This window comes from Ammospiza caudacuta, chromosome Z (genome assembly GCF_027887145.1).
Source record: "Ammospiza caudacuta isolate bAmmCau1 chromosome Z, bAmmCau1.pri, whole genome shotgun sequence".
Taxonomy (NCBI): domain Eukaryota; kingdom Metazoa; phylum Chordata; class Aves; order Passeriformes; family Passerellidae; genus Ammospiza; species Ammospiza caudacuta.
The window spans coordinates 392250-417877 of NC_080632.1; the positions used below are offsets into that span (position 1 = coordinate 392250).

Here is a 25628-nt window from a genome sequence, read left to right on the forward strand (position 1 = left end):
GTGTGTATGTGTGTGTGTGCGTATGTGTGTGTGCGGTGTGTGTGTCTGTGTGTATGCGTGCGTGTGTGTGTATGTGTGTGTATGTGTGTGCATGCATGTGTGTCTGTGTGCGGTGCGTGTGTGTGTGCATGTGTGGTGTGTGTATGTGTGTGTGTGTGTGTGTGTGTATGTGTGTGTGTGTATGTGTGTGTGCGGTGTGTGTGTCTGTGTGTATGCGTGCGTGTGTCTGTGTATGGGGTGCGTGTGTGCGTGCATGTGTGTGTGCATGCGTGTGTGTGTGTGTGGTGTGTGTGTGTGTGCGGTGTGTGCGTGTGTGCGCGAGTGCAGCGGCAGCCCCCGCAGGGAGGCAGGCTCCCTGACAAACGGGCAGCACCAGCGAGGGCATGTGGGGACACTGGGACCCTGTGAGGTCCCTGCGGAGACAGCGAGGCTGGCCCTGCTGGGCGCCACCAGCACGCCTGCACCCAGGTGTCCCACCCAGCGCACCTGCACGGCTGCGGACAGCGGGCGGGCTGGCAGCCTGGCGCAGCACGGACGGCAGCATTCAGGGTGTGTGTAAGCCGTGTGTACGTACCTGCACACTCGGGCACATGCCCTGTGTCGCTCTTAGGGCTGCAGCAGCTCTGCTCTGGAGAGGGACTGCGAGCTGGGGATGTCCCCTGCAGAAAAGATCGCTCTGGGGAGTCTCTAGGGCCCCTTCCAACGTCCTCGGGGGCTCCAGGAGAGCCGGACAGGGACTTCGGACAGGGGTGGGAGGGACAGAACACGTGGGATTCTCACTGTCAGGGGCAGGGTTAGAGGGGACACTGGGAAGGAATTCCTCCCTGAGAGGATGGGCAGGCCCCGGCACAGGGTGCCCAGAGCAGCTGGGGCTGCCCCTGCATCCCTGGAAATGTCCGAGGCCAGGCTGGACGCTGGGCTTGGAGCACGCTGCTCTAGCGGCAGCTGTCCCTATCCCTGTCCCTGTCGCTGTCCCAGCGCTGTCCCTGTTCCTGTCGCTGTCCCGGTCCCCCCTCACGGCGGGGGCCTGGATGAACTTTAAGGCCCTTTCCCAGCCCGTCTCTTCTCGGGTCACGGTTCCCGCGATGCCGGTGCGGGCTCCGTCCGCTCTGCACACGGAGACGCGGTCCTCTCACAGGCCTGTGCCGGCGGGCAGGGCGCGGGGCTCTGGAAAGCCCCATCCCCGCGCACCCGATTTTCGCTAAATTCTCCCCAAAGCCGCGTTCCCGTCGGGCCCCTGGGGGCGGGGCCGGGGCTGTGGGGCGCGGGCGGGGCCTCGGGCGGGGCGGGGCCCCCGGCGGGGCGGGGCCGGAAGCACGTGGCCGGACGGCGGGGCCAGGCCGCCGCCACTTCCTGCTCGGCGCGTCCCAACGCGGCCGGCGCGGAACTGCGGCACCGGGGAGCGCCGGCGGTGAGTGCTGCCACCTCCGGGGGGGGGGGGCGGAGCGGGTGGGCCAGCCGGTCATTCGGGCAGTCGGTCATTCAGTCAGTCAGTCAGTCTGTCCGTCCGTCCTGCTACTGAGTGCTGATAGCGACTGGGCTCCGGTATCGGCAGTGAGTGAGTATCGTCCGTGATTACCGGCCCTGCCCGGCTCCGGCACCTCCCAGCCCGACCACGACCCTTCCCTGCACGGCTGGCCCCGGCCCCATTCCCCCCGGCCCGGTTTCCCCCCCGGCCTGTTGTTCCCCCCCGGCCCGGTGTTCCCCCCGGCCCGGTTTCCCCCCCGGCCCGGTTTCCCCCCGGCCCGGTGTTCCCCCCCGGCCCGGTTTCCCCCCGGCCCGGTTTCCCCCCCGGCCCGGTTTCCCCCCCGGCCCGGTTTCCCCCCCGGCCCGGTTTCCCCCTGGCCCGTGGCGGCTGCAGCGCAGCCGGGATCATCCCGCGTCCGGCCCCGGTGTCCGTGCCCCTGGCCCAGCCTCGGGCTGAGGCGTGTCCCGGTGCCGCCGGCCCTGGAGTACCGGAGCAGGCTCTGCTGTGCCCGACGCGCTGCGCCGCCGGTGCTGGGGTGAGCGTTCCTCCCTTTCCCTTGGGATGTTCCTCGCCTTGCCCGGGATCCCCAGTCCCCATCTGTTCCCTCTCACCAGACACGTGGAACCCTAGAACGCCAGGAAAAGCATGTTACTCTTAAACGTGGTCCTCAAAGTGCCTCTGGGGGGTAAAAAAAAAATCTTTAGAAAGGCCTGAAGTGAACGTGAAATGTTTTATTGTTTTCCAGGGTTCGGGTGTGGAAGAGATATTCCCGCAATCTCTTGAAGGTATAGCTGACACTAGAAAATGCTGTCTTCTTCTCCAGAGCTTTGCTTCTCTCTTTGCACCTCATTTAAAGAAAGTCCAGAGCAGTTGTGTCTCCTCAAACAGCAAATGGGACAAACATGGGGTTTGCATCTCAGTATTTAGCCAAAAATCTCTGTTAGATCACAGAAAATGGGGGCAGAGGCAGCGCCCAGCCCACCTCCTGACCCTTTTCCGTGTTCCTCTGCAGGGGCTTCTGCAGCTGCAGCCTCACCTGGGCAGCAGGTGAGGGCTGTGCCTTTCTCACCTACTCTGAGCGCCACGTGGTGAGGCACAGCCAGGTTAGAATCACATCAGGCACAGAGCAGGGGGAGGAAAACAGTCTCCTGACACTGGCCTCTGTGAATAAATATATCTTTGGGCAGGTTTTCATAAATACATTTAGGTTTGACAATTTTCATACCCTCCCAGGTGTGATTTCCATTGGAGTCATGAGCTCCATGGTGATGATTTGCTCATGGAATCCAGGCAATGCAGGGTGCACAAGCAGCCACAGGAGCTGCAGTGAAATGTTTCATTCACATGCTCTGGAAGGTTTAAATTCCTTGTCAGTTTCACACTGTCTGTGCCGCTGCAGTGTCTGAGCAGTCTGAAGCATCAGGCAGTCTATGTACCACAAATGGAACTAAATTAAAGCTGGCTCCTACTCTCCTGGTGTCTGACCCTGTGCTTACATAAGGCAGCATGGTGATTTCCTTGGAAGGAAATCCTTTTTTTTTACCTTTCCCATTTTTTCTTTCTCATTTTGTTGTCGCAGTCTGTAACAGCCTGACAACAGGGGTGTGTTTTGCCTTCCAAGGCTGCAGAGAGCACGTTTGCTTCTTTGTTCTCCGTTATCAAGAAGGGTTAGATTTGACAGTGGAGCTCGAGCAGGGAATGATAAATGAGGAAATGTTTGGAGCTCGCTGATGGGGTGTGGTGGGAGCAGGGCACTTGTCTCAAAAGCCACGTGCAGTGGAAGGAGTAATCTCTGTGTCTGGGCTTGCATTTAGAAGTTTTTAGGAAATGTCAGTGTTTGAAGTTGGGCACGAGGAGCTCTGGGAGCTGTTGGAAGCTGGGAAAGCAGGAGCAGCAGGAGTGCTGGGGGCATTGACAGGGAGAGTCGAGGCAGGTGAGCAGGAATGGCACGAGGACTGCCCTGAGCCTCTTCCTTCAGAGTTCCTTCTGCAGAGGGGTGAGCACTGAGCACCCCAAACCCGCTTTGGGGTTTTGGATGAGTGTTCTAATTAGCTTGTTTGTTATTTCTTGTGTGTTGGCCTTGCTCTTCCTCCCTGCCTCGAGTTGCCAGGGGCACCTCCCTTTGACTGCCTGGTGCTGCTGCTGCATCACATGTGGGATGTCGGGAATCTAGTGGCTCAGATGGAAAATGCTGGCAAGCAGTGTTTGAAAATTATCCCTGTCATTGCCAGCTGCAGCCATTTGCAGTTTTGTTAATGGTTGGGAGGAGCTCAGATGTCTGTGACTTTTTTAATTTTAACATTGATAGCCCTTTAGTTGAACTTGAGGGCAGTCCTTACTGCCTGAGAGGCAATCAGGTGTGTTTGAGGAAGGTTGTGCCCTGGGTTCAGGTAGGAGGGCAGCTCCTCTTGGTAGAGGGATGGGGTTCTCCTCTTGCCAGGTGTTTGAAGTTGTTTTTTTTTAAATTAAAGTAATCTAGTTCCAAAGTAGGATGTGTCAGTGTGCTGTTGCTCCCTGCAGCCTATGAAATCAGGCAGTCTGTGCAGGATCAATGTGTTTAATGTGTTCTGCACACTCAGGTGTGAGGAGCATCTTCATGATAGTCCAGCTGTAGCCAAGATGCTTGGAACACAAGCCCTGTGAGAAGTGTTTGAAGGAGCTGGGGCTGTTTAGCCTGGAGAAGAGGAGGCTCAGAGGTGACCTCATTGCTCTCTACACCTTCCTGAAGGGAGGCTGTCGATGGGTGGGTGTTGGTCTCTTCCACCTGGCAGCACTGACAGAACCAGAGGGCACAGTCTCAAGCTATGGCAGGGAAGGTACAGGTTGGGTATTAGGAAAAGATTTTTCACTGAAAGAATAATAAAGTACTGGAATGCTCTTCCCAGGTGTGTGGTAGAATCACCATCTCTGTGTGTGTTTAAAAAAGACCGGACATGGCACTTGGTGCTATGGTTGAGGTGTTATGGCACAGGTTGGACTGGATGATCTTAGAGATCTCTTCCAACCTCATCATTCTGTGATTCTGTGAAGATAGGTGTGGCACTTGGAGGTGAGCACAGCTGAGAGAACAGGGACCCTGGGGGTCCCTTCCAGCCAAAACCCTGCTATGGTTCTGTGGAAAGGAACATTTGCCCGTAGTCTAAACTTTTCACTGGCAAAAGGAAATGTGAAGTTGCAGTCAGGTCCTTCGCTGAGTTTCCTGTATGAACTCAGTGAGAGACTGCTTCAGCTTGCCAGTCTGGAAAACAGCAGGACTTTGTTGAGCTCCTCTTCCCTGTCCTTTAAGCTGTGTGTGTCTGCTTTGCTGTGGGATGCCTGGCGTGGCTGTTTGTCTTTCCTGAAGAGGAAGGGCACGGCTGCGGCCTGAGCATGAGGATGGTGGGCAGCTCAGGGTTGCGTGGTGGTGCTGATGTTGGGTGTTGCTTGTTTCCCAGGTGTACGTGCTGAGCAAGAGGAAGAGCCCTTCATCACTGCCGTCACGTGTGGAGCTGAGAGCAGGAGGAGCTGTGCTTTGACCTGCTGAGCCGGATGGATCAGAGTGAGTGCAGTGCTGGCTGCCTGTTTGTGCTGCAACGTGCCCATGAGTCAGCTCCTGGATGCCTGGGAGACACCAGGGCTGTTCAGCTGCAAGTTTTTAGCAGTGGTCACTGCTCACTGCGTGTCACTTTATCCACTGGGGACAGCAGGGGAGGAAGGAGTACTTGGGTTCTGTTTTGGAGCTCACTGAAACCACAGCCCCTTCAGGAGGATTTGTTACTGTGCTACATTGCTGAAGGCCTCTTCTCACACCTCATAAGCACATGTGAATATTGGGAATGTGCTTGATTGGAGCTCTGCTCTGGCTGTGTGGGTAGGAGTTCCAACCTGTGTGCTCCAGCCTGTTTGAAACAGGGGCCCCTTGTGAAGCTGACAAAAATGCTAAAGTTTGGAGCCTCCATTTGGTCTGTTAAATATTTTTCTGACTACAGCCTTTCAGGAGCTACTGTACTTTTTGTTCCTTTCTACAGCTTCTAAAGCTAGGTAGTGGTGTAAAGTAGGTTTGTTGTCTCTACTTACCACCTTGTTCTTTCGTATATTTAGCATATTAGGTGTTGTGTTTACTTAGGAACCTGGGTAAGAGCAGAGAGCCTTCTTAATGGGAACCTTTAGGTTCTTTAAATACCATCATCACACAAGTTACATCTGTGCAAAGCTCACAAATCTGAGTTTTTGTATGTGTGTGCAACTAAGTGGATTTAAACAGTGCCATGCAACTCTTCTTCACCAGCCAAGAAGCTGAACTTCATCCAGCAGTTTTCATGTCTAGAAGAAGCTATATGAATTCCATGGGAGTAACGAATGCAGAAATACTGACAGGCTTTCAGAGGCAGTGTCCCATGTGCTGTACCCCGTGTTTGGTGTGGTCATGAACTCAGAGTGAGGCAGTCTCAGGGAGGCAGGGTGACTTTACCACACCCCTGTACTACCAGGCTTGCAAGGGAGCGGGCTGTGAGCTGTGAGCACACTCGCCCTCGGGCTGGCATCACAGGACAGCTGGGCTGCGAAGGAGCCTCTGGCAGTTTCAGCCCTGATTTAAAGCAGAGAGACCTGGGGCTGCTTGCTCAGGACTGTGCCTAGCTGAGGTCCTCAAGAATGGAGGCTCCAGAGCCTTTCTGGGCAACAGAGTTACGTTTAAGTGGAAATCCCTGTATTTTGTTATTTTGTGGTCATTCTCTGTCAAGTTCTTGCTGGGCAGGTCTGTGGTGGTTCTGTCTTGTTTATTCCCCGTACCCCAGGTGTTTGTGAGTGTGAATAAATCCTTCTGAGCTGCCCCTCCCTGAGCAGTAGCATTCCCAGCTTGACCTTCTAGGACACATGTTCCAATCCCTTAATGGTTTTAGTGGCTCCTTGTTGCGCTCGCTCCAGTCTGGAGAGCCCGAGGAGTTCTCAGCAAAGTGTGTGTGTGTGTGTGTGTGTGTGTGTGGCCTGATGACCTCCCTGGTGTGGCAGAGAACTCGGTAATTGCCTCTTTAGAGGCCAAAGCAGTTGGGCTGAAGTAATAGTTATGGTTAATGCAAATGCATCCTTAATTAGTGTTTACTGTTCTGCGTTGGAGCACAGGTGGCTGTTAAATCTGCTCAGTTTGATGGTCTGTGTGCAGAGCTCCACAACTCACCTGAGCAATTTCAAGAAGACCAAAAGTATCACTTGAAGGTTTATTTTGAACACATGACCATTCTGATATAACCATTTGATTTTTTGTAGACTTAGACTCTTCACTTTCCAGAATATTTACTGGATATGATGATCCTGAGAATACTGAAGTGTATGAAGATGAACTTTATCTCGAGGAGTCATCCAGTGAGCAGAGTGTTGATAGTGAGGTGGAGTTTCATCTCTATAGCCAGATCCACTATTCCCAGGATCTGGGAGAAGTCAGAACACTGGAAATGGATGAAGAAGCTGACGCTGGAGAAGTCGTGGGTCAAAGTTCCGGGCTAGCTGGGAAACAGGATGAAGATGAGAATCTTACTGAGCTCACTGATGGTGGCACTCGGCTTTCAGATGAGCCCGAGGTCATTGTCCTGTCTGACACCCCAGAAGAAGACAGCATCTACAAAAGCAAGGCAAAGAGGTCAAGGTGCTCCTCTTCAGCTCCAGGTAAAGCACACACCCGCCCGGCATCCTCCACGCCAAATCACGCCAAAGCTGCTGGAGGCAGTGCCCGGTGCCCCCCTGAGCCTGGTGTGGGCACACCAAGGAAGACGAGCAGCCCTAGTGGGAGGCCTGCCCCAGTCCTTCCTGCCGGACCAGAAGGCCCCCAGGACGTGCTGGTGATAGACAACAGCTCGGAGGAGGAGGAGAGCCTGATCTCTGGCGGCGAGGACATCGAGAGCTGGATGCTGCTGGGAGCCGGTGCCGATGACACGGATGGAGACATCATGCTGAACCTCGAGGGCTGTGCCACGCCTGCCAGGAAAGGTCAGTGCTTTTCATTGGCTTGTTGGTTCTTGTGTGGGGACAGCAGTTTGTCTGCAGTGACACTGATGCCAGTATTGAAAGATGAACAGAAGGCAAAGCTGTGGTAAATGAAATGGTCGTCATTTGTTCCATTTCAATACCTTTAATTCAGCAGCATGGCATGCAGAAGGAAAAACAGCATTTTTCCTGGTAGAAATTTAGAAGTAATATCAGAGTGGTTTATACTGTGAGCTTTTCAACCTTGCCATGTATTTTGTGTTTCTGAGAGTGTATAAGAAGTTGCTGTGTGCCAGACCAGAGGCCTTTCAGCTCAGGACAGGGATGAGCCGTAACAGGAAGGAGGCAAGGGGCAGAGGGGAGACCTGAGCATTTCCCCTGCCTGAATTCAGCAGGTGACTGCCCCCTCAGCACTCTTCACAGTTTGGGCTGTTCATCTGAAGCTGTCTGACTCTTCTTATGTGGATTCTGCCCTGAACCCAGGGAGGTTTCTCCCCAGCTACTGGAGTCGGACATTGTGTTGTTTTGATAAACGTTCCTCCCCATTACAGCAAAGAAGGCCATGAAGGTGGTGGTCAGTGCCACAGAGTTTGAGCAGGTGTCTGTAATGACCATGGTGTGTAGCATGCCCTGTGTCACCAGCAGCTGCAGCCTCTGCTGGATGGTCAGCCACGATTTCCTCTTGCTGGGCACAAAGGCCATTGCTGGGAACAGCATCCCCCTGCCAGGCTGAGGGAAGCCATCACCCAGACAAAGGCTGCAGAAAGAAATAAAGAAGGGAAGTTTATAAATGAAGTGAAATAAGTGAAATAGACCGTACTCTGAAAGAAGTTAAAAAACTATGTGTGCCAGACTTTATTTGGTGCGCATGTGAGTGAGGTTTTGCATGGCATGGAGCATTCTGTGACCCTGATCTGCAGGCTGACTTCAGTGGGGATTTTTGTCGGAGTGTCTGTAAACAGTGCTGCTGTTCTGCTGCTGCACTGTTTGGGAGGAAAGAGGTGAGGAATGGGCTTTGCCTTCTTTGATGAAGCACGTATTTCAGGGCTATAAATGTTTGATAACCTTCTGCTGGAGTTGTGTGTGCTTTTGCATAGCTTAGCACAGTTTGTGGCTGCGCAGACTTCTATGTAAAGCACTCTGTCACTGCATCAGAGGCCCTAATAAGCACACCATGTTTGGCATTCATGTTGTTTTTTCCTCCTTACAAATATTTTTAAAGTTTCTAAGAATTGCCTTTCAGGTGTGCCAGTGCTGGCTGAGGGGGCTGTTAAAAATCAAATGGATGTTTGGTACCAGGGGGCAGTTTTTGCTAAGTTATACCGCATTTTTGTGACAAACATTGTAATGTTTCTGGTTCATAGTGAATGTTGGCAATAAGCAAGCCACATACAGAGCAGATAGCAGGGCTAGAATTTCCCTGCACTGTGTGAATGGATCACACTGGTCAGAACTACAATTGTTTTGTAGAGTGTAGAGAATATGAACAGTTTTAGTGTGCAGTCAGAGGCAGTGATATGAGGTCATAAGTACACCTGCTCTTCTCCTGCTCTGGTTCTGTTCTCAACAGTGGGCCAGAACCTTTTCCAAACTCCTCCAGATTCTGGTGGATGGAATTCAAGTGGCTCTGGTGCACAAAAGTTTGGTTTAGCTGCTCCTTTTCTATCACGCACTGTGATCCCCATGCAAGGACATAGGCTTAGGATAAATTGTGTTGTAGGTATGTGTGTGCAATGAAAAACCAAAACAGCATCAAAGTAGTTGTAGGGAAGAGAAGCCATAAATGTTCCTAATGTACAATAACTGTGATTTGTTTACTGAGCTTGTGTCTCTCATCCTATGGACAATAATATGTAACTTGTCTAACATGGCAGGGGTTTGGAACAAGGTGATCTTTAAGGCCTCTTGGAACCAAAACCATTCTGGGATTTTGTGATTCTATAAATGACTCTGCTGAAACATGAATATAAAAATTTTTGGTTTAAAGAAATGTATTTTAAAAATATGTGTATTGGCAAATTACCCTCTCAGAGATATTCTCTGCTCATTATTTTGAAATATTTTGGGACACGCACAGTTCTGTTTTCAGGGTTTCTGGGGAATGAGAGAGGTGTTTTGGTGACAGCAGTGTATATAAATTACAGCTTCAGGGCCCGTGGTATCCGTAGGGATGGTCCTAGTTTGCAAGAGCTCAGGAGGCCTTGGCTTTGCCTTCTGCCCTGGAGCTGCGTGTGAGTGCACGCTGGACTGGCCTCCCGTGACAGTGCTGTGGTGTTCAGGGCCCCGTTTGCTTCCGTGGAAAAGGGAGCTGCAGCGTGAGCCTCCTGTGGCAGTGAGAGCAGCCAGTTGTGTCGCCCACTGGGTGAGTCTGTCCTCACATCTGAGTCCCTGAGCAGAGCTGCTGAGCTTCCCCTGCGTCAGAGCAGTCCTGAGGGAAGGAATGGAGCACGTCTCCTTGTTCTGCTCACTCCCCTACGCCTCACCCGCCCAGCCTGCTCGTGTCTAACAGCCTTCTTACTGTAATATTCCCTTTGAGCAAACGCCGCTGTCCTGTGCCTCTAGAGCTCAGAGAGCCTTTCCCCTCTGCAGCTCCGGTTCCAGCATCAGTGGGAAGGACAGAGGTGTTGTTTGGCTGGGGGGCATGAGCCCTGGGTGCTGGTGGCAGGTCAGAGTTACCTGCTGGTCCTCACCTGTCATCCTTGGGGTTTGTGGCTGGCCCGCGAGTGTTCCCTGCGCGGATGGGAGGCTTCCCTCCCCTCTGCCCTGCTTCCTTCCCCATGGTTTCAGGTGCCTCTCGGGTTTGGTTTTGCTTGTCTAATACCCCACTAAGCCACAGCGTATTTTTGCCTGCATTTCTGTAAAATGCCAAAAGGCAGGACCAGGTACCTGTGTGTCCCCACCTGTCAGGGGTGGTTTTCCTGGTATGACTGTCAGAAAACTGCCTGATGATGCTGCTGGCTGCTGTGCTTACAGGGTCCTGCCTTCTTCCAGGGTGTTTCAAAAATGGCTAAACCAGCAAATCTAGGTCTGTGGTATAATTTGCACTCTTTTTTTTTTTTAATTTAAAGTCTAGGAGTCCCTAATAAAGGTGCAAAATGAACCATTGCAAACTGCGCCGTGCACTATTGCAGAGAATTCATTTACAGTGTCAGAGTTTCCATGTCTTTAGAGGAGTGTTCTCCCCTCCCACCCCTCTCTGTGCTTTGCAGTAAGAGTTTATATGATAAGAACGTTAATCTCCTGTAGTTGGAAGTCTTTCATCCATTTCTTCATTAAAACCTTCCTTTTAACATATTTCTTCTTCCATGAATGGCTGCAATCCTAATCTCTCTCTCTCTCTCTCTTTTTTTTTTTTTTTTTTTTTTTTTTTTTGGGAAAGACAGCTTTCAGAGCTGCAGCATTGATGTCCGGCCACTAAGGGGTACAAAAAGCAATTTATCTTCTCTCTGTTATGTCCTTTGCTCGCCTGGCCCCTTTCTCAGAGGCTGGGTGTGAGTATGATTGCACTCTGGGCTTGGCAAGTTTGTGCTGTGTGGCTGCTTCTGACTCCAAAGAGCACTTGTAAAATGGAAGGGAGAAAAAAAGAAGCGTGTTTGAACATGTAGTGAATGAAAACATAACAATATGCCTAAAACGGAAAAGAAAATTAATTTGAAAGCATTTAGTTTTTGCCTCTTCCCTAGGAAATAATACAGGAAGGAGTCTTCTGTTTGGTGGCAGTAACTGCAGCTTATGGAGTCAGAATGGAAATAGCAGTCTCCAATAAATTTGACTTAATTTTTATCCCTATCAGAAAGAAAATGCCCTTTGTGAACTATCAGTGTTTGAAATGGCTTTCTCTTGACATTGACCCTAAATTTATCTTAACTGTGGGGCACTGCAGAAAAAATCTGACCACATCTGTATTTCTTTTCTCTGTGTTCTGTTATTCAGATCCCTCAGTTTGTTTCTAAATGGTGAAAAGGTGTAAGCTTACAACAAAATACAATGAGTTGTGCTTTGCTTCTTTTCCTTGGCAGCTGCTTTTGAATGTGACCTTTGCATCCTACAGTATGTTTTTGTTCTGGAGTTTTGTGATTTGTAGCAACAACTTTTTTTTTTTTTTTCTTACCATATTTTTTTCCTACCTGCTTTTTTTTTTTTTCCTACCATTTGGTAGTCATACCAAAAATAACTACCATAAACTTTTCATTTTTCTAGGCCAGATAAGTGCTCTGTATAGAGTCACACTTCCCTTTGCTTATTGTGGAATCACTGGGTTCAATCTCAAACAAAGTTGCTTTCAGAAGTGAAAAGATTTCCAGGTGGAAATGTCTTCCACAATCAAAATGCTTTTGTTGTTAATTTCTAGATGGGGTACCATTGATCCGTAGAGGTGCGTGCTGCGTTTGCTAAGGGCAGCAGGGCTCTGTGGTGCGGTGTCCGTGCCAGCTGCAGCGTGACCAGAGCCCCGAGCAGGGGTTTGTGCCCCGTGGCTCTGTGCTGGCTCTGGGCTGCGGCAGGCTGCTCCCCTGGCTGTGCCCGTGTCCCCGCTGCAGGGGTGGCCCCAGCGCCCTGTCCCTGCCTGGAGCAGCTGGGCTGCAGCAGCCTCTCGGGCCGGCTGGTGCAGGGCTCACAGCACAGGTGTGCGGCCCTGCAGTCCGCGTAGGGACACAGGGGAGGGCAGGGCCGGCTGGTGCAGGGCTCACAGCACAGATGTGCGGCTCTGCAATCTGTGTGTTTAGCAGCGGGCTGTATTGGTGTGGCTGTGTGCATGGGCACTGCCACCAAAGGGACACAGGGGAGGGCAGGGCCGGCTGGTGCAGGGCTCACAGCACAGATGTGCGGCTCTGCAATCTGTGTGTTTAGCAGCGGGCTGTATTGGTGTGGCTGTGTGCATGGGCACTGCCACCAAAGGGACACAGGGGAGGGCAGGGCCACGCTGTCCCAGGCCAGCACGGAGCTCCACAGAGGCAGCCAGGGCTGGGGCACAGCCGGGTCACAGCGCTGCTGGGCAGCACAGCCCCTTGCCACGCGCTGCTGGGCCCCTCTGTGGCCGCTTGTCCCTGCTGAGCCCCGCGATCTGGGGGTTCTCCTGTGCTTCGGGGGCTTTTCTTCTCGCTTGTGCCTGCTGCAGCCCTGCCGGCATGGAAATGCGGTGGGAGTGGTTCGTGCATGAGTTCCTGCAGCAGAACGCGCCCGGAGCGGGAGGGAGGCAGCAGTGGGAATCCACCTACCCCTCCGAAGATACAACGCATGCATATGGATGTTTTGATTAAAGAAAAAATCTTAATCTTCTTCGCCGCGTTATGTGGATACACTCGAATCTCTTGATTATTTAAGAAAAAAAATTAATAAAACTAATAAAGTTCCTTTGCAAATCCAAAGAGATCGAGGCTAAGCACATCCTGCAACCTGAGCGGCCCCTTGTATCTGTTCAGACTCCGTCACTGCTGTGGACCTGGCTCTCATTTACATTTCCTCTGGCTTGGGATTGCTGACTAGGTTTTCTGCAAGAGTGCCCATGCTTACATGGTCATATATTCTGTGTGACTTTTTTTCGCTTTTCCCACCTTTTTTTCCCTCTGTTTTGGTGATAGTTATAAGGGGATTTCCCACCCTTTTTTTGTCAGTTTGATTTTTCTTCCCCGTCCCTATTTCTTTGGGTTTCTTACAGGTGATAACAAACTGTCACACTGCAACTGAATTTTTGAATGCTGATGGGAAACTGATTTAATCCTTTGGAAGGAGAAGCTCTAGGTGTTTAAACAAAAAAAGTGCAGTAGAGACTATATTGGATACAGGGGACATGGGGAAGAAGTAAAGTTTGGGGTGAGCAGGCAGGTGTAGGGGCACAGAGATCTGACCCTGCACCCTGCAGCACCTCTGCAGTGGTGCTGACCATGAGGCAGGGCTGTGTGGTCACTCCTTTCACTCTGAATCTGCAGGAAATGCAGAGTGGCTCCTCAGGCTGCTGCAGCACTCCGTGCGTGGTCAGGTGCACACATTGCTGTGGCGCAGGCTGGCAAGCCTAGGGTGATGGCAGTGGTGGTCTTTCTGTTGTGTTAATGTGTATGGCTGGTGTTTGCAGAGCTCATGCTGGTGAGCGCAGTGTGCTGTGACTGTGTCCCACACGGAGCAGCCCCGCTCCAAGGGCTTTGCCAGGGGAGGAGGATTGTGACTGCAGGGGACATGCTGCTGAGCAAGGGTGCACACTCCAGCTCCTGTGCCCTCCCTCAGCACGCCCTGCACAACTCCCCACCAGCACGACAGGGTTTGTACTCACGGGATTTGGGTTGGAGCTGTTTCTTTTTACCTGCCAATGTTGAGCAGTGGCACGGTTTCCCACCTGCCAGGCTCAGCCACTCCGCTCCCTGGTGGGGGTGTTTGACTGCTTTTCCTCTAAAGCTTTTGCTGATGTCTCTGATTTCACATTATGTGGGGCATTCCCAGCTATCCAGAGTATGTCCTGTCAGGCAATGACATTAGCAGTGAGAAAGAAGAAAATTGAAGCTCTCTGTCCAGTCCTGGACTTTTGTTGGTGGATGTGGGTCACCAAGGGTAGCATGTCTCCCATGCACTGCTGAGAGCTCCATGCACAGAGCCAGCTGCAGAGGTGTTTCTGTCACCAGTCTGGTGTGGTTTGGCACTGGTTTGGTGCACTCTGCCCTCAGTGTGCTGTGAGTTCTGCGTGTTCCTTTGCTACCTTGACACAGCCTCAGGTGTGTGTGGCGATTGGTGTTCCTTTGTTCACACTTTTGGAGTGGGGATGAGGAGAATGCCCTCAGAGAGCCTGAGCAGGCCCATTGCAGACAGCAGGTTCCAGTGACAGTCACAAAAGCACCTCTTTGCCCTAAGTGGGCAGATTTCAATGCATTTTGCTGTCCTGCGTTGTGCTGCATGGGTGGTTGTGGGTGCCTGTCCTTGCTCCGAGCCCCCGAGGCACCAGGAACAGCCAGGCATCCTCAGGACAAATCTTCCTCCATCAACTCCTTTAAAGCCTCAGCAGCCAGGCCGTGAGGGGGGAGCATGGGGGAAGCTGCCAGATGCTCTTTTCGGTCTCTTTTTGAAACTCTCTGTGCACGGTGGAGCAGCAGAGCTGGCCGTACCCTGCCGGAGCAGGGGCAGCACAGCGGCCCTGCCTCCTGCTGCACTGCCCTTCCCAAGGTAAGACCCCCCTGCAACGGGGCCCGTGCCCGTGGAGCCTCACGTGCCGGGCCAGGGCCGTGGGGCTGGCTCCCGGGGGCGTGGGATGCGCTCGCTGCGTGAGCACCGGCGCTGGGGGTGTGGGTGTGCTGGGCATTGCCCTGCCCTGTGCTGGCATGGCGTGTCTGGCACAGCAGCCTGAGGGGACAGTGGCCAGCCTGGAGCAGTGTCACCGGTGTCCTGTGTCCTGCCGCGAGCGGGGCAGCAGCGTGCCCAGCCCTGGGGCTGTGTCAGAGCCCTCAGCCAGTGACAGCCCAGCACAGAGCTCCAGGACACGGGCAAAGCTGGCAGCCTTTGTGCTTCAGGCTGAGTGGCTGTGTGCTGAGGGGATGCCCTCACCGGGGTTTTAATTATTATAGCTTTTTTTGGAGTAAAAAGAGCAGAGAAGAGATCCCTCTAAGAAATCAGTGTCAGCAGTTGGAGGAGAGGGACAATTCAGGGGGCGTTGGTGCTGTGTGTGTCTGTGTGTCTCACATTGGGATGTTTGTGCGACTGAGGTTTTCAGAGAGCAAGCCCAAGTGTTTGAAACACACTCTTTTGTTAAAAATGAAGCCTAGAAGCTGAGATTTGGTTGCTCACTTGTGATTTTTGTAATAGGCTTTTTTTGTTTTGAGGAGCAGCCTAGTGCAGGTGAAACAGGGCCGTTCTTGTCATTTCCCTAAAACTGGAGTGACTTAGTGGTGGCTGGAGGTCACGGTCCTTTGTGCTGGGCTGTGGTTTGTCTCTCAGGCTGCGGTGAGAGGGCCCCAAGGGCTGCTGCTCCAGGGCCAGCAGCAGCAGGAGCCGTGGCCAGTGCTGGGCTCAGCAGGGACCCCCAGCCCGCCCTGCCCCAAATCCCCCAAATCCCCCAAATCCCCCAAATCCCCGCGTGCAGCGTCCCCACGCCGTGCTGCTCCCCTAACCCAGCCCGGCTGCTCTGGGGAAAACTCCTACTGTGCAGTACAGCTGCCAAAATACCCTTGAAAATGCGAATGGCGTGTTTTTGCGGTGTCAGTGATGTGATTTTATGTTTTTAACACTAATGACATGTTTGTGACGTATGTCAGTGATGTAATTTTTTTTTTTTTTTTTTTTTTTTTTTTTTTTTTTTTTTTTTTTTTGTGGCACACACGTGCAATCTCCAAAGGACAAAAGCTGGAAACCACTTTTCCCTTTTATGGAAATGCACATTCAAAAATAATTTCCCAGTGAACTTAAATAATTACAAGGAGCACATGGAATTTTAAATTTGAAAGCTTGACTAATCCTGAGTGGCTTTGTGAAGCTTGAAATCTGCAGGAATTTGAAGGAGAAAGCAGGCTCTTTAGGAGCTGAATTCTTCACAAAAGAAAATTTTTCTGGTCCTACTTTATTTTAGTGTTGTAGGAAAGGCTGAAAATTCATAAGGGGTACCTTCACTGAGACTTTATTTCTTTTTAGTTTGGCAAATACCTGATCTCTTTTCCATCAGTGAGACTGAAACCATTTCTCAGTCAACGTTCTTCCATTGCCACTCCAGGTTTTATCTATAGGGAAGAGACTCACTCAAAAAATAGATATAAATGGAATACATGTCCCAAAGTCCTGGTCAGTGCTTCAGAAAGTGTTTAGATTCAAGAACAGTTCATTCAGGTGTTGCTCTTCTCTCCTGTAGCTGCTCTGAGAATATAAGCCTGCAAAGAGAACAACTGGGCAGGTGGGACAGGCAGGTGAGGTTTAATATATCCAGCTGGTCATTTTATTTTTTAATGTTATACTTACCATCCACAAGGAAAACGTGAAAACTACTGTTAAATGTCAGTTCATTCAAGGACACAGAAAAGCATTAAAAAATGCTCTTCCAGCCTGAGTGGAGGATTTACACAGCCAGCGAGTTCTTTTCAGTTTGTTTCCTAACATTTAGCTTTGTTCTTGTAATTTCAAAATTTATTAACAAAAGAAAATGCTACACGAGGCACAATTCTGTACAAAATAAATGAAAAATTGGAGTCATCAGATAATTCTTATCCAGGAAAAGAAAAAACAAAAAGTAAGAAAATCAAAATTACATCAAGGGTTCAGTATCAGGGTGTTTTCACCCAGCCTCACACTAAAAATTGTAAGTTCTAATTATTGACCAATGTCAATAGTTAATACCTAATTAATAGAGCAGCTTTAATATTTACACAAATCATAGTGTTGACATAGACCTTCAAAATAATACTTCATTGTATCTTTCCAGAAACAATTACGCTGCCTGTGGGCCTTTGATCTCTGTACACTCCAATTTTATTTAACAAAATTAATCCTTGTATATTTATTTACAGCAAAATCTTTGCTCTTATGCATGTAGTATCCTCTAATTGTGCAAATGCTAAATGTTTAAAATTGCATTTGTTGCTTCCTCTTTGGTTTGACTCTCCAACTCCTGTTTGGTTTGTTTCGTATTTTGATTTTTTTTGTTTGGTTTGGTTTGGTTTTGGGGTTTTTTCTTTGGTTTTGGTTTAGGTTTTGGTGGTTTTTTTGGAGAGAGATTCCTTAAAATACATGACGATTACTTTAAAAATGCTAAATAATTTGGAAGGAAACAGAAAAGCAGGAAAAATCCTTGTTTCACTGCAAGTTGGGAAAAGCACAGTAATTATGGTTTTTTTTCCTTAATAGGAAGGTCTCACTTTCCTTTTGTTTGGGAGTTTTGGCAACAAGTAATAATGGTAATAATTCACATAGACTTCGGCACAAGTTGCTTTGGAAACTGAAAAATTATTGGTGTGTCACGCATCTGCTCTGTGTAGGAGATGTTAAACTTTTCAGTGTTTTCAGTGCAGTCACAGGATCTGTGCTAGGAAATGTGTTTCATTGCTGCAGTGTGGCCTCGGGATGAGTGCTCTCTTCCCTTTGGTGCTGCCCCGTGCCACCCTTGGGCTGGAGCAGGAGCAGGAGCAGGGACCCTCAGCCTGGACAGGAAAGGAGTGGCCGGGGCTGTGCTGGGGCTCCGCGTGTGTCCAGAGACAGTCACTCCTGCTGCCCCGTCCCACTGCTGACTGCGGGCCCTGAGGGAGCACAAACGTTGCTGGGGTTTCTCTGGTGTGCTCTTCTTTTTCTCTCTGCTTTTTCTGATTAAAAATTTATTCACCTCTCTCAAATTCTACCAGTGAGTTTCAGTATCGCCCAAAGTGCATTAAATGCCCTCTCCCCACCTTGCCAAAAGGTCTGTAATTCTGCCTTTGAGAGTTCAAATTACGCTCCTTGGCCTTTTTGCTCTGTCCCCAAAGTAATCCCCTGACATAGTTTCAAATAATGGGGAGCTCATCTTTGGAATTATGCAGGTAATACCTTTGGTGGCACATGTGATAGTTTGAAAGATACTGTCAGGTTATTTGATTGGAATACTGGCAATGTCATATTTTTAAATTATTCATGCTTTTTGAAAACTATGGCGAAGACTAGAAAGCAGCCAGCTGTGTAGTAGCCTTAAAATGTACATTAGTTATCACAATTAAAAAAAAAAAAAAAAAAAAAAAAAGAAAAAAGTAAAAACCAAAACAAAAAACCTGAGAAACACACCAAAGAAGGCAGAAGAAAGAAAACAGCTATTAAATGCCATTTTGCAGGCATGAGTTATTTTCCATGGCTGATTAAAGAGCATCTCCTGAATCGTGTTGTTGCTCAAGGATGTTCAGTGTCAGCAAATTTGAGGGTCTGTGATGTTTAGGGCTTATTGCATATGTGGGTTGCTGAAGTGTCATGCCTAAGGACAAAAGTGTGTAAATATGAAGACATCTAAATTTCACACCTTTGTGAAGCTAAACTGGTGAGTTTCCTGACGAAAGCCATTCCAGTTCAGCCTCAGGTTTTGAACACAAGAGGTCTGGGACATGGCAAGGATCTCACATTCGTACACGTATGGAAAAGCAGAAATGCAGCTCAGTCTTGGGAGGGCAGGGTGTTTGGCTGGCACCTCTAGTTCCTAACCAGAGATGACCCTGCAGTGTACAGAGTCCCTGTCACCAGGGCAGGTGGCACTGACAGCTTGCGTGCAGGTAACCCAGAGGATGGCATCACCTCGAGAATTACCATCCCAGAGCACAGGGCATCCCCAGCGCAGCCGAGACTCCTGCCGAGGCTGCGGGGCACTCCAGCCTTTGCAAAGAGGAAATGCGCTGCCCACGAGGCAGGAAACTCTGGCCGAAGTGTGTTATTTTTGCTCACATTTTTAACCTAGATGCACTCGGTGCATTTGTGTGTGTGTGAGCGAGGGGGACGCGGAAGGATTGCCCGTGTCTGTGTCTGTGTGTGTGGAGGCAGGCAGGGAGGCAGGGATGCTGCACGGGGCTGCGGAGCACAGAGAGCAGGCACAGCCTGGAGCCGGAGCTCAGCGGGCTCCTGCCCGACCCTGCCGGCTGCGGAGGCTCTGCTCCGGCCGGGAGCGGTGCGGGCGGCGGGCAGGAGGGGCGGCAGGGTCAGCAGAGCGGCTCCGGGGACCCCAGAGCCGCTCCGGGCTCAGCAGAGCCGCTCCTGGACCCCAGAGCCGCTCCGAGGATCCCAGACCCGGTCCGGGCTCAGCAGAGCCGCTCCTGGACCCCAGAGCCGCTCCGGGGACGGCAGAGCCGATCCCAGGTCAGCAGAGCCGCTTCGGGGACCCCAGAGCCGCTCCGAGGATCCCAGACCCGGTCCGGGCTCAGCAGAGCGGCTCCGAGGATCCCAGAGCCACTCCGGGAATGGCAGAGCCACTCCGGGACCCCAGAGCCACTCCTGGACCCCAGAGCCGCTCCGGGCTCAGCAGAGCCGCTCCAGGGACGGCAGAGCCCCTCCTGGACCCCAGAGCCGCTCCGGGACCCCAGAGCCGCTCCGGGGACGGCAGAGCCGCTCCGGGACCCCAGAGCCACTCCGGGGATGGCAGAGCCCTTCCTGGGACGGCAGAGCCGCTCCAGGGTCAGCAGAGCCGCTCCGGGACCCCAGAGCCGCTCCGGGACGGCAGAGCCGCTCCGGGGATGGCAGAGCCGCTCCGGGGATGGCAGAGCCCTTCCTGGGACGGCAGAGCCGCTCCGGGGATGGCAGAGCCGCTCCGGGGATGGCAGAGCCGTTCCAGGGTCAGCAGAGCCCCTCCTGGACCCCAGAGCCGCTCCGGGACCCCAGAGCCGCTCCAGGGTCAGCAGAGCCGCTCCCGGCCGTGTGCGGCCCCTGGCGCTCAGCTCGCCCCACGGAAACTGTGGCGGCTCCTCCGATGGATAGGAGAGGGAAATTTGCTTATTTAATGACAAGGATTCCTTAATTCTAGCCAAGATCCCTAACACACACTGCTAAATACCGGGTTCTGTTATTTTTTTAATCAGGAAAACAAGAGTAAAACTTTGAAAAGCTTTTAATAGCAAGTATGTTTTCACGTAAAGTTGGTGTGAGAAACTCACTTTAGTGACAGAAATGACAAAGGCTGAACCTTATTTCCTCCTTTGAGGTGGGTTCTGATGAGGCCCACGCAGTCGGGTGTGCTCCTGGCTGTCTCACCTGCTCTGTGCCCCGGCGTGGTGCCGTGCTCCCGCCAGGCGTGTGCTGGCACAGGTCTGCTCGTGGTGTGCTTGGTGCTCCTCACCTGAGGAGCAGTCATCCTCACGTGTTCATGGCCCCGTGGGTTTGAAGCCACCTCTTGGCTTCTGCTACTGCTGCCAGAGGAAAACACAGTGTGCAAAGGAGACTTTAGTGCGTGTCCATTTTCTTTCATTTTGGCTGTTATTTCTGTAATCCTGGCTGCCCTGCTTGAGGTGGATCAGTACAAGTAATAAACATATGTATAATTACAAAACACAACAGTTTCTTTTGGGTACAATGATAGCTCAGACTATTAAATTAGTGAGTTGAGTGAAGTTCTTCCTATTTCTTTCTATATTGCCGAGATCCCCTTAAACCAAATAAATTCATGGGCTTCGAGCGGTAAAAGTACAGTGCTGCTCTTTACAGAAAGAAACAATAGTGCTAAAGTGATGTTTTTTTAGCCCTGGCATAACTGTTAGGTCAAAGCAGACACAGTACAAAACTGTTCTCCAAAATCCTAGAAAAATATTTTCTGGTGTATTATTATAATTGAGCACAGATTCTAGCTAAAAGTCCTATTTATGATTAGTTTCCTGTCCTCACTATGGCAGATTTCCTTTAATTTGAAAAACCACAAAGGAAGAAAAAAGAGTTCTTTTCTTAACTAACTCGAAAATTTTGCTATCGGTTGCTTCAGTTTGAGGTTACTCAAAGTTCTGTTCTGTTCCGTCGTTAACTGAGCTCTGCGCTGTTGTTTTCAGTTAATATCCTGAGTTTGGGGAGAAATTTTAAGACACATTAAATGCCAAGGAAATTAGGGGAGATACAGATTTTAATTTGTGCAGTTTTTTGATGCTTGCAAATGTATTGAAGACTGGGAAATAATTGCTTATCTTGTAAAGGGAATTTTTAGTTTTCTTGAATATGTGACCTTTCATCATCTGAATTTTGAAGCTGATAGCATTTCAATGCTTTTGCAATAATTCTGGCTAACTTCTGTTTCATTTAAATGAGAAATATGTGCAAGAATAACATTTAGTATAGTTACTAAGGTGAAGAATCAAGAATTTGGACGTTAAGCAGGGCATTTTTATAGTAATACTTATCTCTAATAATGTTACATTAGTTTGAAACAGTATATTACAATATATCAGTGGAAGTTACCACTAAAGAATTTTAAAATAAATGTTACTACACAGTATATCTTGTCCCAAACTGAGATATTTTTCAGGACTCGGTTCTCAAAGCTGCCCGGGTGGGATGGAGATTGATGCATCTCGCGTGGTTGAGACCTGTGATAATGTTGGTAGGTTAATGTTTTTCAAACCCTGAGGGGAAAAAAAACAGATGAACAAACAAAACCCACACGGACACCTAGCGCTAAAGAAAGAAAAAAGTACTTAGAACAATAAAACCCAATGTTCAAATTGCCCAGGCATTTCATTAATAATTTGAGCAGCAAGGAGGTTTTTGCTCAGCAGAACACTCACACGTGCTTGGCCTCAGTTGCTGAGCTGTGTCCTCCAGAGCCAGGGCTGTGCTCACCTGGCTGCACCTGCCTGCAGGTGAGGCTGGGCGTGTCACTGCAGCAGCAGCACTTCAGTTCACTCTGGGAGTGTCAGCACTCACTGGAAGAGCAGCGTGGCCAGGGGGCACTGTTAAAAAATGGGAATATTTGCTCTATGTTTCACCCTCCTGCAACCCCATAGCCCTGCCAGAGCCTTGGTACTGCCAAACCCTGGGAAATGGCACCTCCAGGTGTTCTGCAGGATGACCTGGGATGGCCACATCAGCTGGCACACACCTGGGGGAGTTTTATTTTTCATAGGATCACAGAATCACAGACTGCTTTGGATCAGAAGGGATCTTAAAGCCCCCCCTGCTCCTCTCCCTGCCACGGCAGGGACACCTCCCCCTGCCCCAGGTGCTCCCAGCCCCAGTGCCCAGCCTGGCCTTGGGCACTGCCAGGGATGCAGCGGCAGCCACAGCTGTGCCAGGGCCTGCCCACCCTGCCAGGGAGCAGTTCCTCATTCCCTACATCCCATCCAGCCTAGCCTTCTATCAGTGTGAGGCTGTTTTTGATGTCCTGAATGGTAACCTCTTGTTTGTTTAAAGCTTTGTGAGAGGGGTGCAGTGAAATACTCAAACACCTCCAAAGATCCCTTCCCACCCCGGTGCCAGCGAGGCACGCTGGCAGTGTGGCTGTCCACAGTGTTCCACACCAGGCAGCGCTGCAGCCTGGGCCACTGTGCTGCCTTTTCCACATGTGCTGAATTGTGAATAAAGCCCACAATGTGGTATGCTACAAGTAATGTTTGTTTTCTTCTGCCTGCTTGTTATACTTAATACAGAGTGATATTAGTGAAATCAGGATCCTTATTGTAACGTGTTTCTTATTTTCAAATAATTTGTATAACAGGTGGACAAATACTGCTTTAACTCCTTAAGATACATAAGCAGAGTTCTTTTCAAAATTTGGGCAGAATCCTTTCACCTGGCCGGTGAAGAGCTACTTTCCTCATTTAAGAAAAATAATATTTTTACCATCTTTTCGGCATCAGTTGAAAGATATGTAAATACTGTGCTCCTTTGACTGTATTGGTATGTAAAGAGGCTCCAGAAGAGCTGGAGAGGTACCTTGTATGAGCACCTGGAGTGGCAGAGCAAGCTGAAATGGCTTCAGCTGCCAGAGGGCAGGGATGGGGGGGATGTAGGGAATGAGGATCTGCTCCCTGGCAGGGTGGGCAGGCCCTGGCACAGCTGGGGCTGCCCCTGCATCCCTGGCAGTGCCCCAGGCCAGGCTGGACACTGGGGCTGGCAGCACCTGGGGCAGGGGGAGGTGTCCCTGCCAGGGCTGGGGTGGCACTGGGTCAGATCGAGGGTCCCTGTGTGGTTCTGGGGTCACTGTGCCTGGGGCTCATGGCACAGCCTCTGGGCAGGGCTGTGGGTCAGTGCACCAGTGACCCCATTCTCACCAGGGCACAGTGGACCAGGTGTGAACCACAGCGCTTTGAGAGCTTTGGGTTGTTAAAAGCTGTGGCAGTCTCTAAACTTTTGTGTTTAAAACATAGTGATGTAAAATGACTGCATTTTCTGAAACCAGCACTGGCTTTCCTTAACTGTCAGCCCAGATACACCGTGCTAAAGTAACCATTAAACTTGTTGTTCTTATAGGAATAATTGTTTATCAAATACAATAGTATATGAAAATATATTTGTTGCATTCCTAGACGGGGAAAAAAAGGACAAATTAATAAAGGAGAAATTAATCTTAATAATCTTAATATGTAGCATATGGGGTTTGGGTGAAGAGGACAGCACAAGGGTTCAAAAAGGCATGGGAGCTTAGAGCTCTAATAATTGACAGTCCTCCAGATGTCTGCTGTCAGTTTGTGTTCGTCGTGACGTAAAGAAAAAATGCACATATGCATAATTTATCAATGGCATGCACAAGACTATATGGATCTCATTTTAAAATTAAGATGAAAGATTCTTGTTTCTGACACTTCTATGTAAAAAAAAATATTTTAGGGTGTCCCTGTCAAGGGTAGGAGCTGAAATCTGTATTTCATCTATTTAGACAAGTGCTGCTTTTACTACGGCAGTGTTTGCACAAATAAATTTATTTTCAGTGGAGCCCTGAGTCTAGTCATCAGGTACCACTGCTTTAGTGCTGAGCCAAGGTGTGGAGGAGTTGGGTAGTGGGGCCCAGCATGTCTGTGGGAGCTGGAAAATGGTCCGGCTGAAAAATCACACTGTTTAGTCCCTAATATATTTCAGATTTTTTTGTGGTCTTGCCTTTTATTTTATTGTGGGAGAAATACAAGAGGGTTCCATGCTGTGCCTGGATCTCAGCGTATCTGGACACGCAACTGAGATGAGCATGAAGCAGAGAGGAGTAACCTGTGTAAATCTGTACTGGCATCTTTGTAGGAAAGAGGTGGAGCTTTTTTTTTTTTTTCCCTCTCACTGTTAGTGGTGTGTTCCTTAAATATGATGGATTTATGAATATGTTGAACATGTCTTTCCTTTTTTTGTCTTATTTCTGTGCTCCTGACTTGCAGGTGCAATGGCAGAACAATGAGCCGTGTGGTGTGACAGGTAAATTTCACAATTTACCTGCTGTAATGGTGTGCTCTGTGCTGCTGTTCAATCATCTCAGAATTTTACTTGCCTGATTAGTTGAGTGCAGCAGATTTTCAATTTAAATGTAACTTCATCTGCTCGATTAAAAATGTAACAGAACATTATCTGTCGCAAATAAATTTCAGAGGAAAAGATGATTTTGCCTGTTTAAAAATAACATCTGTTTATATTGGCTGGGAGCAGATGATTAATACCTCTCTAATTTCGAGGTTTACCAGTCCAGCTCACCTGTCTCTTTGCATGGATAGCTGAAATTGATGGCTGTCGGGTATAAACATTTACCTGTTGATGTTTATTTGATGGATTTCTTTTTTAAGGATAATATAGAATCCCATCATTGGGCATTCATTTATTTGCTGCTCATCAAGATGATTGACAGTTCTGGCAGCAGCAGAGGAGAAGGCTTTCCTCCCTGGCGCGCCCCGGCGGGATGCGGCGCTGAGCGATAGGTGCCGTGCCGGGGAGCGCGGGTGCCCAGGTTCGGGGTGCCGCCGTTTGTTCCGGGGCGCTGAGGGCAGGCCGTGGCCGTGCTGGCTGTCCGACGGGCGCTGGGCGCTGCTGCAGGCCGCAGGGCATCCCCGGGCAGCAGCGTGCCGGGCAGCGCGGGGCTCTCGGGCTGGGGTGAGCCGTGCCCGGGGGATCCCTGGGGCATCGCTGCTGTCCCCGCCAGCGCCAGCCAGGGCACGCGGTGCCACCGGCCACCGGCCACCGGCCAGTGCTGGCCGTCCCCAGCACGCCCAGCCCTGCCCTGCGCCCCTGCTCCGTGGTGCCACTGCCCTGCAGCCCACCGCGGCCTGGCGCGCCTGCTTCCCAGCGCTGCTCCCAGCTGCTCAGCTGAGGGTCCTGCTCTTCCTCGCTTGCATGGAAAGAAAATCCTTATTTTCCTAGGAGTAAGCCTAATAATAAATACAAAAAGATATAATATAATATAATATAATATAATATAATATAATATAATATAATATAATATAATATAACATAACATAACATAACATAACATAACATAATATAATATATCATCTATAATCTAATATCTTATATATTATATATTATGTGTTTTATATTGTATAATATATAATATATAATAGTATATAATATAATATATGATATATAATATATTATACATTATATAATATATATAAATATAATATATAAATATAATATATAATATATAACATATAACATATAATATATAATATATAATATTTAATATATGATATATAACATATAACATATAACATATAACATATAACATATAACATATAACATATAACATATAACATATAACATATAATATTAACAACGGATTTGTTTCTGTTATGGGTAAGGAAGTTGAAAAATTGTTAAAAGTCCAGTTTTAAGAGCTAGGAAGAAATTTCAG

At 49.7% G+C, this 25628-nt stretch overlaps 1 protein-coding gene across 2 annotated transcripts in view; it reads left to right on the forward strand.

Annotated features, from left to right (window-relative positions):
• Window positions 1–4914: 4914 nt before the first annotated feature.
• ZCCHC7 (zinc finger CCHC-type containing 7) overlaps window positions 4915–25628 on the forward strand; it is a 92680-nt gene continuing 71966 nt past the window's right edge. For both annotated transcript variants that reach the window (XM_058824160.1, XM_058824159.1), the window contains exons 1-2: window positions 4915–5006; window positions 6713–7429. In XM_058824160.1, coding sequence (XP_058680143.1) covers window positions 4997–5006; window positions 6713–7429 — 727 coding nt within the window. In that variant the 5' untranslated portion in view covers window positions 4915–4996. The remainder of the gene's footprint in view (window positions 5007–6712; window positions 7430–25628) is intronic.